Source organism: Brassica napus, chromosome C6 (genome assembly GCF_020379485.1).
Source record: "Brassica napus cultivar Da-Ae chromosome C6, Da-Ae, whole genome shotgun sequence".
In the NCBI taxonomy this organism is placed as follows: Eukaryota; Viridiplantae; Streptophyta; class Magnoliopsida; order Brassicales; family Brassicaceae; genus Brassica; species Brassica napus.
Window position 1 is genome coordinate 27,895,154 of NC_063449.1, and position 13,328 is coordinate 27,908,481.

The 13,328-nt window shown below is 36.9% G+C and overlaps 1 protein-coding gene across 2 annotated transcripts; it reads right to left on the minus strand.

Annotated features, from left to right (window-relative positions):
• Positions 1-5,696: 5,696 nt before the first annotated feature.
• LOC125588572 (probable LRR receptor-like serine/threonine-protein kinase At1g56140) lies at positions 5,697-11,315 on the minus strand. 2 transcript variants are annotated; one of them, XM_048759995.1, is made up of 23 exons: positions 11,067-11,314; positions 10,723-10,909; positions 10,561-10,632; positions 10,388-10,459; positions 10,252-10,323; positions 10,103-10,174; positions 9,925-9,996; positions 9,754-9,825; positions 9,546-9,617; positions 9,387-9,458; positions 9,218-9,289; positions 9,048-9,119; positions 8,898-8,963; positions 8,754-8,819; positions 8,621-8,665; positions 8,468-8,529; positions 7,989-8,365; positions 7,461-7,659; positions 7,229-7,387; positions 7,025-7,143; positions 6,742-6,952; positions 6,420-6,651; positions 5,697-6,319 (listed from the first exon to the last, which is right to left on the minus strand). In XM_048759995.1, exons 1-23 carry the CDS (start codon positions 11,173-11,175, stop codon positions 5,857-5,859), a joined length of 3,015 nt encoding a protein of 1,004 aa, XP_048615952.1. In that variant the 5' UTR covers positions 11,176-11,314; the 3' UTR covers positions 5,697-5,856. The 2 variants fall into 2 exon arrangements, 1 of the variants encoding a protein (XP_048615952.1); XR_007324678.1 differs by having other exon boundaries at positions 6,301-6,319; positions 6,729-6,952; positions 11,067-11,315.
• Positions 11,316-13,328: the final 2,013 nt, after the last annotated feature.

Here is a 13,328-nt window from a genome sequence, read left to right on the forward strand (position 1 = left end):
CGTCGATCCGATCTCAGACGGGCCCACACTCGCAGAAACAATACGCGGTGCCGCCTTGGTCTTTTGGAACCCTAATCCGAACCAACAAGATTTTCTAGCCAAATTCAAATCATGTGAAAGATAAGTTTATCATACCTTAGTTGTTTGATGATATCTTGTTCAGATTATGATGTTCATGTAATCTAATACTCCTTGTTTTTATTTCATGAGCTAAGAGGAGTTGGTGCAAAGATCTAAATCCCGAAGAACCCTAAAATTGTTCTTGCTTGCGTTCCGTCTTGCAAACACCCGATCAGCTAAAGCCCTTGAGCGTTCCTGATCCTAGACATTCGAAGATTCCTGTTCTCAACAGAGCCAGCCCACGTTCGCATCACAGCCAGCTCGCAATTCAGATCAGCCGCTTGGAAAGGCAGCAGCTCACGTCCCGTCCCAGCTTGCGACCCGATAAGGAGCCAGCTCGCGTCCGTGTGCAACTAGAGGTTCATCTGACTTTGGTGGTCCGGTTCAACCCTACAAAATAAAGGTAATTCGAAATCTGAAAACAAGAATCAAATTTGGTTGTTTTGTAAAGATTGAAACCCTAAAAGATAATCTCTAAAACTAAAAGCCATAGGTTAAATAGATCAATCCCCTATGAGTAAATCGAAGCTCTATAAGTTCGATCTAAACCTAAAAATGAGATTGATCCATTGATCAATTAAAATCAGAACCTTAAAGGTTTTTGAATCTCAAATCAAATCCTCTTGATCAAAGATCAAAGTTTTCGAAATCCCCTAAAACCCTAATTTTGGAAAATCGGTTTTAATTTTGGAAAATCGGTTTTAATTTTGATTTAAAACTTGAGTGTTTGATTGATCGCCTAGAGATATGATTAGGATTGTTTTAAAACTTGCATCTGAATCTTGTTTAAACTAAAACCCTAATCTCGAATTTTAAAATTCCTAAAGGCCTTGAAACCTTAAATCTCTCATTACTTAAAGCTTGAAAGATTGATTTAAAGAATTAACATATTGAATGAGAGTTAGGTTGCTAGATTATTTAATTCTAAAACCTAATAGATATGCAACTAAGAAATAGGATTGAATGCATCTAGATCTCGTTTTGTATATGGCTGTGTCGCCTAATACATTGTACACACTTGCGGCCTTGTGCCCTTGATTGATTAAAAGCCGTTTGGCTAAATGCATATCCATATGGCCGTGTGGCCTAGTATCCGGATGGTTATATAAACCGGATTGCATCATGATCCGATCCTTAAGATCGTTGTATCAAATAATGGCCGTGAAGTCTAAGCATCACAAAACATGACCGTGTGGTCCAAGTATCATAGAGAGACTTATGAAATCATATGCACTAATTTTTTAATTGGTTGCAAGAATTCTAAATTATAAATTGATAATATGATTTCAGATGCCGAGATTTGAGCCCATGGATTATACCATTCTAAATCTCTTTGAAGATATTATCCAGAATGGAAATGAACACTTCAATTGCCTTGAAGTCTAGAGGACTCGGGAAATGGATCATTGAAAGAAATGATGAAATTGAAAATGAAAAGTTAAGAGCCATTACAATAATGCGCCATCATCTCACTGAGGAACTGAGAAATCAGTATCTATATATTGAGAATCCTCGTGACTTTTGGACATAATTAAACTCCAGATACACTATGATATTATTACCAAAGGTCAAACATGAATGGATGAGTCTCAGATTCCAAGACTTTGAGACAGTGGCCGAGTTTCACTTTGTCTTGTCCAGGGTCGTGTACCAACTGAGATTATGTGGAGAAGAGGTAACATATAATGATTGTCTATTCAAGACATACTCCACATTCCATCCGGAAGATTTGTTGTCAAAACATATCTACACAGAAAGAGGTTCTACCACTTACAATGACCTGATCTCTTGCCTAACGGTGATTGATAATGACAAGGTACTAAAGAAAAGCAGTGAGATGAAATATCCTGAGGAAATGGATCATGATGAATCAATGGCAGCCGTGTCCAATGCAATAGATGGACAGGCCGGCTTATCTATTGACTAAAGAAAGATCTCGACATGATAATTTTTATTAAGTCTTTGATTTGTGTTTTGCTTTAACCTAATTAGGCATTCACGTTTTTATATATAAATAAAAGTTTGTTTTGACTTCATTATGTCTTGCCTGATCTTACTTGAACATATAAATGATTTTAAAGAGTTGCCTAAAGGGCATAAAACCAAGTAAGAAATTATGAATGGGTATAGTAAGCATAGTAAAGAAACTATGGCTAAGGCATTGCCTTAAAAGGCATTATACACACCCAAAGGAACATGTGACCCATTGAAGTTATAATGTATGGTTTCCAAGTAGAAACAATGGGTAAGGAAGGAAACAAGTTCCTTTAGATTTTAAGAAAAATAAACGCCTAAGACCTTATAAGTGGTCGAAACTGTACCTATGATCTCTACTGATTTTAAACTATGCTACAAGATCAGTATGATAAGAGGCAAGAGAAGTGGTGACTATACTGATATATCCCACGAAATTTTACACTATATGGCATGATAGGATTGGCCATCCTAAAGTCTAAACTTGATGCAAAGATTGAAAAGGCACAGAGTTATCCCGTAAAAGATCTCACGTTGTGAAACATGTACACAAAGGGAAACTCATTAGGCTTAATTGTCCCAAGCACCACGACCTTATAGTATGGTCATGAGGGGGAGAGAGGATAAACCCATGATCAATACTACTATAACGGCCAAACAATAAAGGCCATGAGAGACAACGGCCTTTGGCCACAAAGGCAATAACCAGCCTCGTGTACCACTATGGTCTAAAGACCATGTTATAAATGGCTCGGCCATAAAAAGACATGTTTTTAAAACGGCCATAAGGCCATTACTCGGCCAAAGAGACCATGTTATAAACAGGTCGGCCGCAAGGGCCATAACCGGCCGGAGAGCCCGTCACCTATAAAGATTCGGCCATGTAAGCCACCATCTATAAGACTAAGATTCTAAAGTCTATAAATCTTGGAGACATTATGTTTTACATGTATAGAATGATAATATGATCATATGCATCAGACCATATAAGTGAGCATAGATATTCCCATCTCAGATTGAATACGGGTCATAAAACCAGACATACACCATCTTAAGAGATTTTGAATAAACCACCACATACATACATGTGCCGTCTAAGATGGAACCTCAGAAGAGGATTGGGAATATATGTTGGATAGGAGTATTACTTTCTCCCACGATTTATAAAGAAAACTTGAGCCAAACATGGGTGATCAGATTGTGGCCAAGTACACGGATTGCTTCCGTCTATCCAAACATTAAAAGAGAAAGATTATAAGCTGGATAAAGAATGATAAGAATGGTTTTAAACCATCATTGTTTTGGCAAGATCCTCGGACTAGAGATTATGATTTAAGACGTCCAAATAAAGATTATACAAAGCTAGTCAATAGAGAAGCTAATTGAAAGGCCAGACACTGACCCGAAAAGAAAAGAAAAATGACTAACCAGCTTAGCACCAAATGAATGTCCTAGAAGAGACATAATCAAGTTGCTATAGAGTCTATACAAGATAGACCAAGTGTTCCATAAGATAAAGGAATCTCGGATAGAAAATGGTGCATAGAATACAGATCCGAGATTATAAAGGAAACCATACCAGACATTGAGAAAAGGCTGCGCAGCTACACATCTAAGGTACCAAACCATGTAGTCTTGGGACGCCAAGCTACTAGGTAATAAAGGTCCTGGATAATAAGATCTCAAATCTATAGATCATGTCTGGAACAAAATGGAACCACATGAAAGTGTCGACACACACACACATAAAGAGTATTGTATAAAGATACATAAAGTTATAGCACTTGAACATAAAGAGATAAGCGAGGATCATGAACCCACGAATGAGTACTCATACAATCATAAAGATCATAAAAGATTATATTGAAAGATAAAACGTGGAAGTTCAAAGTATCTAAAAGAGAGATAGGCGTATTGGTCATATACATATACATAAACGCCATCTGATGAACCAGTGAAATAGATGGATCTTGTGAGATAAAGAAACCTCGAGAGAAGACACATGATCACGAGGTCTAAGAGTGTTCATGTCTTCCTACTTAAAAGCATTAGATTATAACTTGTTACACAAGGTACTCACAGAGATCAAAGGAACAGATTATAAGGAGATAAACTCCTATGTGGTGGATGCTGCTACAGATTTTCGAAATTGACAATGGTCTGGTCATAAGAAAAAAATTAGAATACAATGATCTAGTAAGCAGCATATGGATCACTGGATAAGATGAAAGAACAGCTTCGTTCCTAAGCTGATTCATGGACTGAAAAGCAGCTGCATATAGTATGTAAAAGAAATTGATCACGACATGATCTTGGAGTTGTATAAAAGACAATCCAATAACAGTCCATATATTTATAAAGATTCGAAATTTCTTGTGCTTATACTAAACCTAAAAGAGGTTAGTAGATACAGAACAAATCTGTAGGCGTCCGGCTCTTAAGCCCATCGGCCATAAAATGCGTCCAGCCCTTCAGCTTTAGGCGTCCGGCCTTTTTTTTCTTGATCACGGGCTAGTAGATAAAAGATCAACCATCATGTTGCAATCCGACACCAGATTCCTTAAGTAAGGATCCGGCATAGCAGAACGGTCTGCTGCTGTATAAACTCCACAAAGTTTTGTCGTAAGGATAAGAGGAGATGTTTAATCTATCCTTACCTGTCGGATATAAAGTATTGTAGTCCATAAGCTCGTGAAAGCTGAAGTCCATGAACTAATAATATATATTTAGCGTGTGATATGATCCACAGCAACTGAGGTCATGAGACGCCATCCTCATATATTAAGATAGGGATACAAAGAATAATGAATACGGCATTACCTAAGGTTCATGGATCGGCCATATCGAGACATAGGTTCATGATAACCATGTCTAGTACATTGTCCATAGATACTTATTTTGTCCGATCAAAGAAAAGAGTTAACAGTAGACGATCACGTCTAGACTATGGACACATGCAAACACGATTTGCAAAGGCCCAATAGTGATCCCCGAGAACAATATGGTTCACATTGTTTAGCACACATGCTTTACCGGGACACTTAATGTCAAAAGACATGAGAGACGACCTGAGAGGTCAAAATGGTCTAGATACGGCTTAGTAATGAACTTGGCCGATTACTCCCTTCCTACATATACAGGAAAGATCACGCACCAGATGCGTAGAATGTAGAACCTACAGTGAGGTTCACATCAGGGGGAGTAGTGCGTGTTGTACTCTTTTTCCTTCATCATGGTTTTGTCCCACTGGTTTTTCCTGATAAGGTTTTAATGAGGCAACATGAAGCGTACTACAAATCATGTATGATTATGGCATCCAAGGGAAAGTGTTATAAATCATGGAGTGGATTGCCATTAACCAGGCCCGGACCGAGACCGGCTCAATACCTAGAAGATGGAGAGATGGCCGAAGCCCTAGAGAGAGGAGAGAGAGAGCCGACTTCAGGAGAGAGAGAGGCGGCCACAAAGCTTGGAGAAAAGGAAACCCTTTCCTTTTCCTAGTAGATGTAATCTTTCCATTATTATGTATTAGTAGTTTTTCTAATCCTAGTGAGTTTAGGTTTTAGATACTTTCCATTTATCTTCATCTTGTAACCCTTATATAAAAGAACCCCGTTGATCATTAATAAGAACACAGAAATATTCAGTCTCTACACTTTATATTTACAACATGAAATACATTGTTTCCCCAACAAAAAAGAGGAAATAAAGCTATTCTCCTCCTCAAAACGTGTTTCATTCAAGTTTTTTCAAGTCCATCTTCTACTTGGAAGGATTCTTTGGAGTGTCAGGGGGCAATACCAAGCTCGAGCTCGTTGAACCACCACTCATGAAGCTCATTGCGTTCTCGAATGTTCTCTCAGAGACGTATCCTGGCTTCGCATTGGCTTCCGTTATCTCCACATTCCCCGTCAACATGCCTACCACTCGGGACATTGCTGGCCGTACTGCGTGATCTGTCTGTGTGCACAAGAAGGCTACCCCTATTACACGTTTCACTTCTTCCTCGTCATATCCTGTTAGACCCGCATCTACCACTTCCATATCACGATTCTCTTGGTGTAGGCTCCATGCCCATTCGAGAAGGTAGTGTTTCTCGTCATCCATTTCTGGAGAGGAGTTGGGCCTTCCGCTTACAATTTCCAGAGCCACTATACCAAAGGCAAACACATCCGTCTTCTCCGTCAGATGTCCAAGCATCACGTATTCCGGTGACAGATACCCTCTGCAGCATTGTATGTAATGAACAATCAATAATCGTTGTGAGGATATTTAACAAAACATAAAATCTTTTTTCTATGTGAATGGGTTTCCAGGATATTTACATGGTCCCTGCAACTCGGGTACTTATGTGCGTCTTCTTATCATCATATAGTTTGGCCAATCCAAAGTCAGAGAGTTTTGGTATCAGGTCCGAGTCCAGCAGAATATTGCTTGCCTTCACATCCCTGTGCACTATACGAGGACTTGACTCCTCATGCATATATGCCAAACCTTTTGCTACTCCTAAGCATATCTCCAAACGGTCTGACCAACCAAGTTGCAAGCTATTTTCCTCTACGAAAATCACAGCAACGTGTAAGCCAACAGCACTACTTCTTTTTTAAACAAAAACTATAAAAAACTGTTTTAACCTTATTTGCATACCGAACAGAGCTTGATCTAGACTGTGGTTTGAGAGGTATTCATACACAAGCATACGCTGGTTCCCCTCGATGCAGCATCCGTACAGTTTTACAAGGTTGCGATGCTGAACAGCTGATATAGTGGCAATCTCCGCAACAAATTGACCCTTGCCTTGCCTCGATGCAACTGACAACTGCTTCACGGCAATCTCTCTTCCATCGTTCAGTTTCCCCTGTACCACTGGATATCTTTAGAATATATAGTCAATGGAGAAATTACATCCATTATCTGCTAAGGGTGCTACCTTAAAAACAGGTCCAAATCCTCCCTCCCCAAGCTTGTTGGAAGGATTAAAATCTTGAGTTGCACCTCTGAGTTCTGAGTAACTAAAGGTGTAGGGTCTTATGTCCAGGCTGTGTAGCACTGCATAAAAGTAAATGCAGTTGAAAGTTACAGTTGTTGGCAATTCGACTTTAATAATAATGCCAAAGGTTAAGACTATTCTTACCTTCTTCATCAGCCGCCCTTTTTCTTTTCCGACGGATGATTAAGATGATGGCAATCACCAAGATACTTATCATTCCTGCTCCTACAATGGCCCCTGCAATTATACCAATTTTTTTCTTGGATTCCGGGGGCAACTTATTAGCTACAGTAGGTATGAAATCTGCAGTGAAGAAAAGCCGGTTGTGAGAAGAGACATTGAACTCCAGAAAGATGATGAAATTCTTTGTTGTTACCTGGCGTTGCACTGATAGCAGAGACTAACGGCCCATATGTCCCTTGAGCAGGAATACAACATGTCCCTTTTCCAGCCCAGAAAAGATGAATTTCAACGTAATTTTCAGATACATTTGCTTTATAAACTCTTTGAATCACCCGGGAAGTAGAACCGTTAGCTGTTCTATGCACATCAAAATCCTTTTCAACAAGTTTTCCCTGCAAAAAAAAAAAGGAAATCAGACGTCTGAAACCGTTTCAGAGAGAAGAGACGTTCATGAAAAGTTGAGCCTTATAGTGCTGCATCTTATACCCTGCTTAACCGAAACAGATACCACACAATGCACCAGACATTCAATACAAACGAATAACTTATATGCCTGGGTTATCAACGATTTTAATATGCAGATTTTCATGTTCATTTACATTAGATGACAATATGATGATCATTTCATTTACAAAAGAAAATTAAAAAGGCAATTCACAGTCAAGAAGAATAAGCTAACGTTTGAGAGAATATGAGAGGAAGCTCAGTGTAGAGTAGAGACCTGGACATATATATCGAAAAGTCGCCTTCCAAGACTTGTCCAGGTACCAGAACCTTGTATTTGTATTTCACCAAACTGAAGTGTTACACTATAGCCTCCATTTTCTAGCCCCAGTCCGTAATACCTTAGAGAAGATGCAGAGAGCCTCGCTGATTGGAAAAGCTCTGAGTCAGAAGTGTTTGCAAATGGTGTGTCTGAAAGAGCTCGGTATTGATTGCTGTTACTCCCAGTAAATAGTCCTACATTGCTGACTGCCCATCTCTGTTTTTTACTTACGAAAGATGAAGCTGGTCCAAGCTCCCCCTCGTCTTTCTCATACAAAGCTCCAATACTGGACCTGATATCCGGGCCTCCACAGTTGACAGAAAAGTTGAAATCTGGACACCCAAGAGAGAAACATCTTTACCAACATATATGCATCCTAACACTGTCAATGTCAAAACTGAAATAAGTTTGGAACACCATTTAAATGCACTTACATACGCCTTTTCCTCGATTGCAGGGGAAACTCTTCTGGAGGCAGTCCAGTCCGGGGAAAACCCTTTTCGAAAGAAAGAAAAAAAGTACTAAGATGAGAAATATAGCATGTAGAACTTTAGGCTCCAAGCAAAGCACAAGATTGACAAAGTCACCTTCTGTCAGACCCTCCTACTGTAAAGTGGTTCGCAATCAGGTTACTGCAGAGTAAAAAAAAAAAAATGTTTCCTTTCAGCACAATAATGTACTATGCGCCATGAAAATTAAGCATCTAATTCCTGAACATACAGTTGCAAGTTTGGTAGGCGAACCCAAGAAGGAAGATTTCCTGTCAAATCATTGTATGAAACATCTCTGCACATAAAAAGCTTTGAATTTTCAGTAGATGGTCCCAGAGAGAAGATACGTTCCTCTACATCTATTGTTACTCACAGATTACTAAGAGAGGAACTCTTTTGAATGGGTAAGGAACCGCTCAACTTGTTATTTCCCAGAAACCTAAATAAAGGTAACAAGGTTTATTCTCAGTTTGTCAGCGAATTCGACTGAAGAGCATGTGATGGGAAAAGTGAATGTTCTTACAAGTGAGTAAGTTGGCTTGAGTTGAAAAGCGAAGGTGGAATCTGCCCAGTTAGGTTGTTGAAACTCAAATCACTGGAGAAAAATGTATATGTATGCTTTACGTAAGAATGTGTATCATCTCAGTTTAGTAACAAAGAACACATGGGAACAACATTTTGTGTCAGACTTACAGTTGTCGCAGTTGCAAGTAATCTGCAATATTGGAAGGTATTGTGCCTGTAAGATTATTGTTCCGTAATACTCTGCATAATATTTAACAAAAATGTCAAAAATACAGAGGAAAGGGAAGAGCTAAAGAAATTCATCAAGATTAGGCCAAAGCTGAATGGTAGTCCTTACAGGACACTTAGAGATTTCATGTTGCGGATGAATTGAAGAGAAGAACGGCTGTTGGATATTTCACCTAGTCTCCTGAAATTTGGAATTCCATCAGTATGGAGAGAAAAAAAAAAGAAAAAAAGCAAGGCTGAAAGGTGGAGGAGAAAAGAGCATAGATACAGTTCTGTCAACGAAACTAAGTTGGCAAATGTAGATGGAATTGGACCACTCAAATTAGTCCCCAGAATTCTCCTGCAGGCAGCAAAGCATGTATCAAAATGTTGAGTACTGCGAGTGGTAAACCATCAAGTGTTTGATAGTTAAAAACATAACTCTATCAGTTGATAGAGAAGCCTAAAACAAAGAAATAAGATTGAAAAATGCTCACAGAGTAGTAAGACTGGTCCAATTTCCTATGAAGGCAGGTATGGGACCTGTAAGTTGGATATCATTAATCCAACTGAAAGGACATGAAGAAAGAAAGTCAATCCAAAAGTTTCTAAATGAGCTGCCAGATACAATAACAACCGGCGAGAGTAAGAGAGAAAAATAATCTTACGCTTCTTCCAAGTTGACAAAATTAAGAAATGATGAAGGAAGTTCACCAGTAAGTCCTGAACTTCCAATGTATCTGTCATAAAAACAAGTATATCCCCAAGACAATGAGAAGCTAGTTTACGAAGCGAGATATATACTAAAAATGGAAGAAGTAAACATGATGGATCCGCAAAGCATACATTTTGACAAGCCTGGTGCAATTTCCAATCTCAGGTGGTAGAGAACCGGAGAAATTATTCATATCAATAGCGCTGCTCAAAAGAAAGAAGAATCGTTAAGAATCTATATGAGGTTGAAAATGAATGTGATCATATAGAAGGTTCCTTACAGAGATCTTAAATCAGTGAGCAATCCTATTTCCTTGGGGAGTGGACCGGACAAAGCATTGGCCCCAAAAGTCCTGCACGACCGACCAATAAGAAGAAGAAGAAGAAGAATCAAAAGGGGGTGAGTGAGTGACTTACATCCACTGCATGCGAGTCAGATTACCAATGCCAGGAGACAAGGAGCCACTCAAGAAATTCTGATTAAGGTTCCTTCATACATTAGATTAGAATACAAAGTGAGTGAGTGAGTGAACGAACTACTTCCAATGCAAAAGCAAAAGGAATGGGTTGAAATAGCAAAAGCGGCGGACAGATTAGAGATGTAAACGAGACTCCAAAGCTCTTGAGGAATAGGTCCGGTAACATTCATTCCACGTGCCCTCCTGTATAAAGTATAATTTAATTTGAGAGAGGCAATGCGTCGAACAGGCTGAAAGAAAGAAAGAAAGAAACAGAGAGAAATAGAAACGTACAGAGCGATGATGCGGCAGATGGTGGAGTCGACAAAGGAACAGTCGCATTTTATGAGAGGGTTGTAGAACAAGTTGTCGATGCTGACGCTGTCCTCGATGGCTGCTCCGCTGCAGAGTTCGCCGCTGTTGTTCCATGCTTCCGTCGCCGTTATCTTCCACGTCTCGAAGATCTTGTTCAGAGCCCGAGCTGGGATTTCGTTATTTTTAATTTCATGTCAATATAAATAAATATATATATAAGAAGAGATGAACAAAAAACGTAGATCATGATTCTCATATTTGAAAACTTTATTATATCAAAAAAGTAGATATGTCTAATCAAATTAGACAAAAGCAATTAATACCTTCGTCGGGATCAGTAGTAGCTCTGGTTCCGTTCTGTGCTCGAACCGCATTAAATAAACAAGTCATGGACACCAACCAAACTGCGACTGCGATATACAGCCTCCCCATCTTCGGTTCACAGATATGCGATGTGTACGAGAGAAGAGACACAGAGGATGGATAGCAGTCCAACTTGACTCAAATTCCACATCTCTTTCTCCCTTATTATACTATAAGGAGTATATTATACTCTAAAAAAAAAGGAGTATATTATACTCTAAAAAAAGGTGTTTCAAAAAAAAAAAAAAAGGGAGTATATTATACAGAAAGAAAAGCATGGTCATAATACTCTAGTTTTAACTTTTTATAAAAACTAACAGCGCCGTTTGTAGACCTGGAATGGATCGGGTATCCGGGCAATTTTAAGATATCCGGATCCGGATTTTTATTCGGTGTATCCATAATTTTACTATCTTTATCTGGATCCGAGGTTCGCGGATATCCGGATCCGGATTTGGATCCTTAAAATAAATAAAAAATAATATTAATATATATAAAATAATAACAATAATTTAAAAATAAAAATATATATAATGTTTTTAATTATTTCTATGTATAATATTACAAAATTTACATAAAATTTATATATACTATTATAAAAATGAAAATATATTAAATAAAATTAGTTTTTATATATTGATATTACTATTTTTGAAATAGTTATTAATAAAATTTACGGATCCGGATATCCGGACTAAAAAATCAAGATATCCGGATCCGGATTCGGCTTTGACGGATCCAACATTTTACTATCCGAATCCGGATTCGGCCTCTCCGGATATCCGGATTTTCGGATCGGATCTGGATCAGATTTTCGGATCGGATCTGGATCGGATCACGGATCGAATCCGGATCTCGAATAAAAGTTCCAGGCCTACCCGTTTGTGTGTTTTTTTTTTCTATAAAATAATCAAAATAATAAATTATTATGACCATGCTTTTCTTTCTGTATTCGGTCTTTCCTTACTCATCTAAACTTTTTTTTATAAATAATTAGGGTCGGTCCGCCCTAGGCGGGATATACTTTAGTTGTGATTTAGGTTATTAATTTTTGTACAATTTTGTGGTTTGTGTTGTATATTTGTATTTGCATGGATATATATGATAATGACTTTTGTCTTTTATAAAGTTTTAGGTGAAGGAAGATTATATTTGATAAGATATATTTTGCTTGTTTACGATAGTTGTTTATATGATATTTTAGTTTGCTATATATATATATTATTTATATCATGTTTTTTTATTAATTTTCTTATATGTTATTTAATGTTTATAATATATTTCCTATAATATATTTTATTAAAATTATAATAGGTAAAGATAATATCAAATATTCATTGTTTTAAGTAAAACTAAATTATCTCTTATTTAAAAAAAATATATTTCATACCAAATAAAAAAAAACTTTCTAAAGCATAGGTTTTTTTTTTTGACAACGAACGTTATATAGAAGTTAAATACACGAAAACTTCTATAAAGAATATCACTATATATTATGTTATTTGTTAAACTATAAACAGAAAACAATATATTACAAATCTAACTATAGTAAAATATAATTCTGGATTAAAACACAGTATAAAAATATAATCAAAATATTCTCAATAAATATGCACAATTTATTTAATTTTTATTATTAAATATTATTTTGTTTTACAATTAGTATGTTTTTAAAATACTAATCAGGTTAGTACATAGTTAGAAAAAAGAAATTTTATATACTTTCTCACTTAATCTTTAAATTTTTATATTTCGTTTACAATATTAAGTATTAATGCATCTGTTTAATAGGCCTAGGAAATTTTTATGATGCAAAGAAAATATTATATTCTTAACACATATTAGTGAAGCCTAATAGGTACATTAATCAAATATTTGTATATATGTGAGAATACAGATTTAAGAATACATTTTAAACTTTAGAAGTTATTATTAAATAATTATTAAATGTCATAATTTCATAAATTTATTAAATCTGTGGTTTTGGCCAACTCCGTCATTTATAAAGATTTACAATATTCTTATGTAAATGGTCTTACTAAAATTATAAATTAATAACTATTATATATAACTCATACAACTTTTACATACGAATTTGTTTGTTTATCTTATTCAAACACTAGTAGAAATCTACCGCATATCCATAGAAGTGCCACTACAAAACCGTGGCTCTGAAAAAAAAAAGCCACGAAAATGCTACGTTAAGGCCACGAAATGATATA

Bases quoted from the DNA above. Each gene is read 5' to 3' on its own strand.
- LOC125588572 (XM_048759995.1), bottom strand. From the start codon at position 11,175: ATGGGGAGGCTGTATATCGCAGTCGCAGTTTGGTTGGTGTCCATGACT. The intron at 10,910-11,066 runs GTATTAATTGCT...ACGAAATCCCAG, and splicing joins TACTACTGATCCCGACGAAG to CTCGGGCTCTGAACAAGATC. The intron at 10,633-10,722 runs GTACGTTTCTAT...TACTTTATACAG, and splicing joins ATCTGCCGCATCATCGCTCT to GAGGGCACGTGGAATGAATG.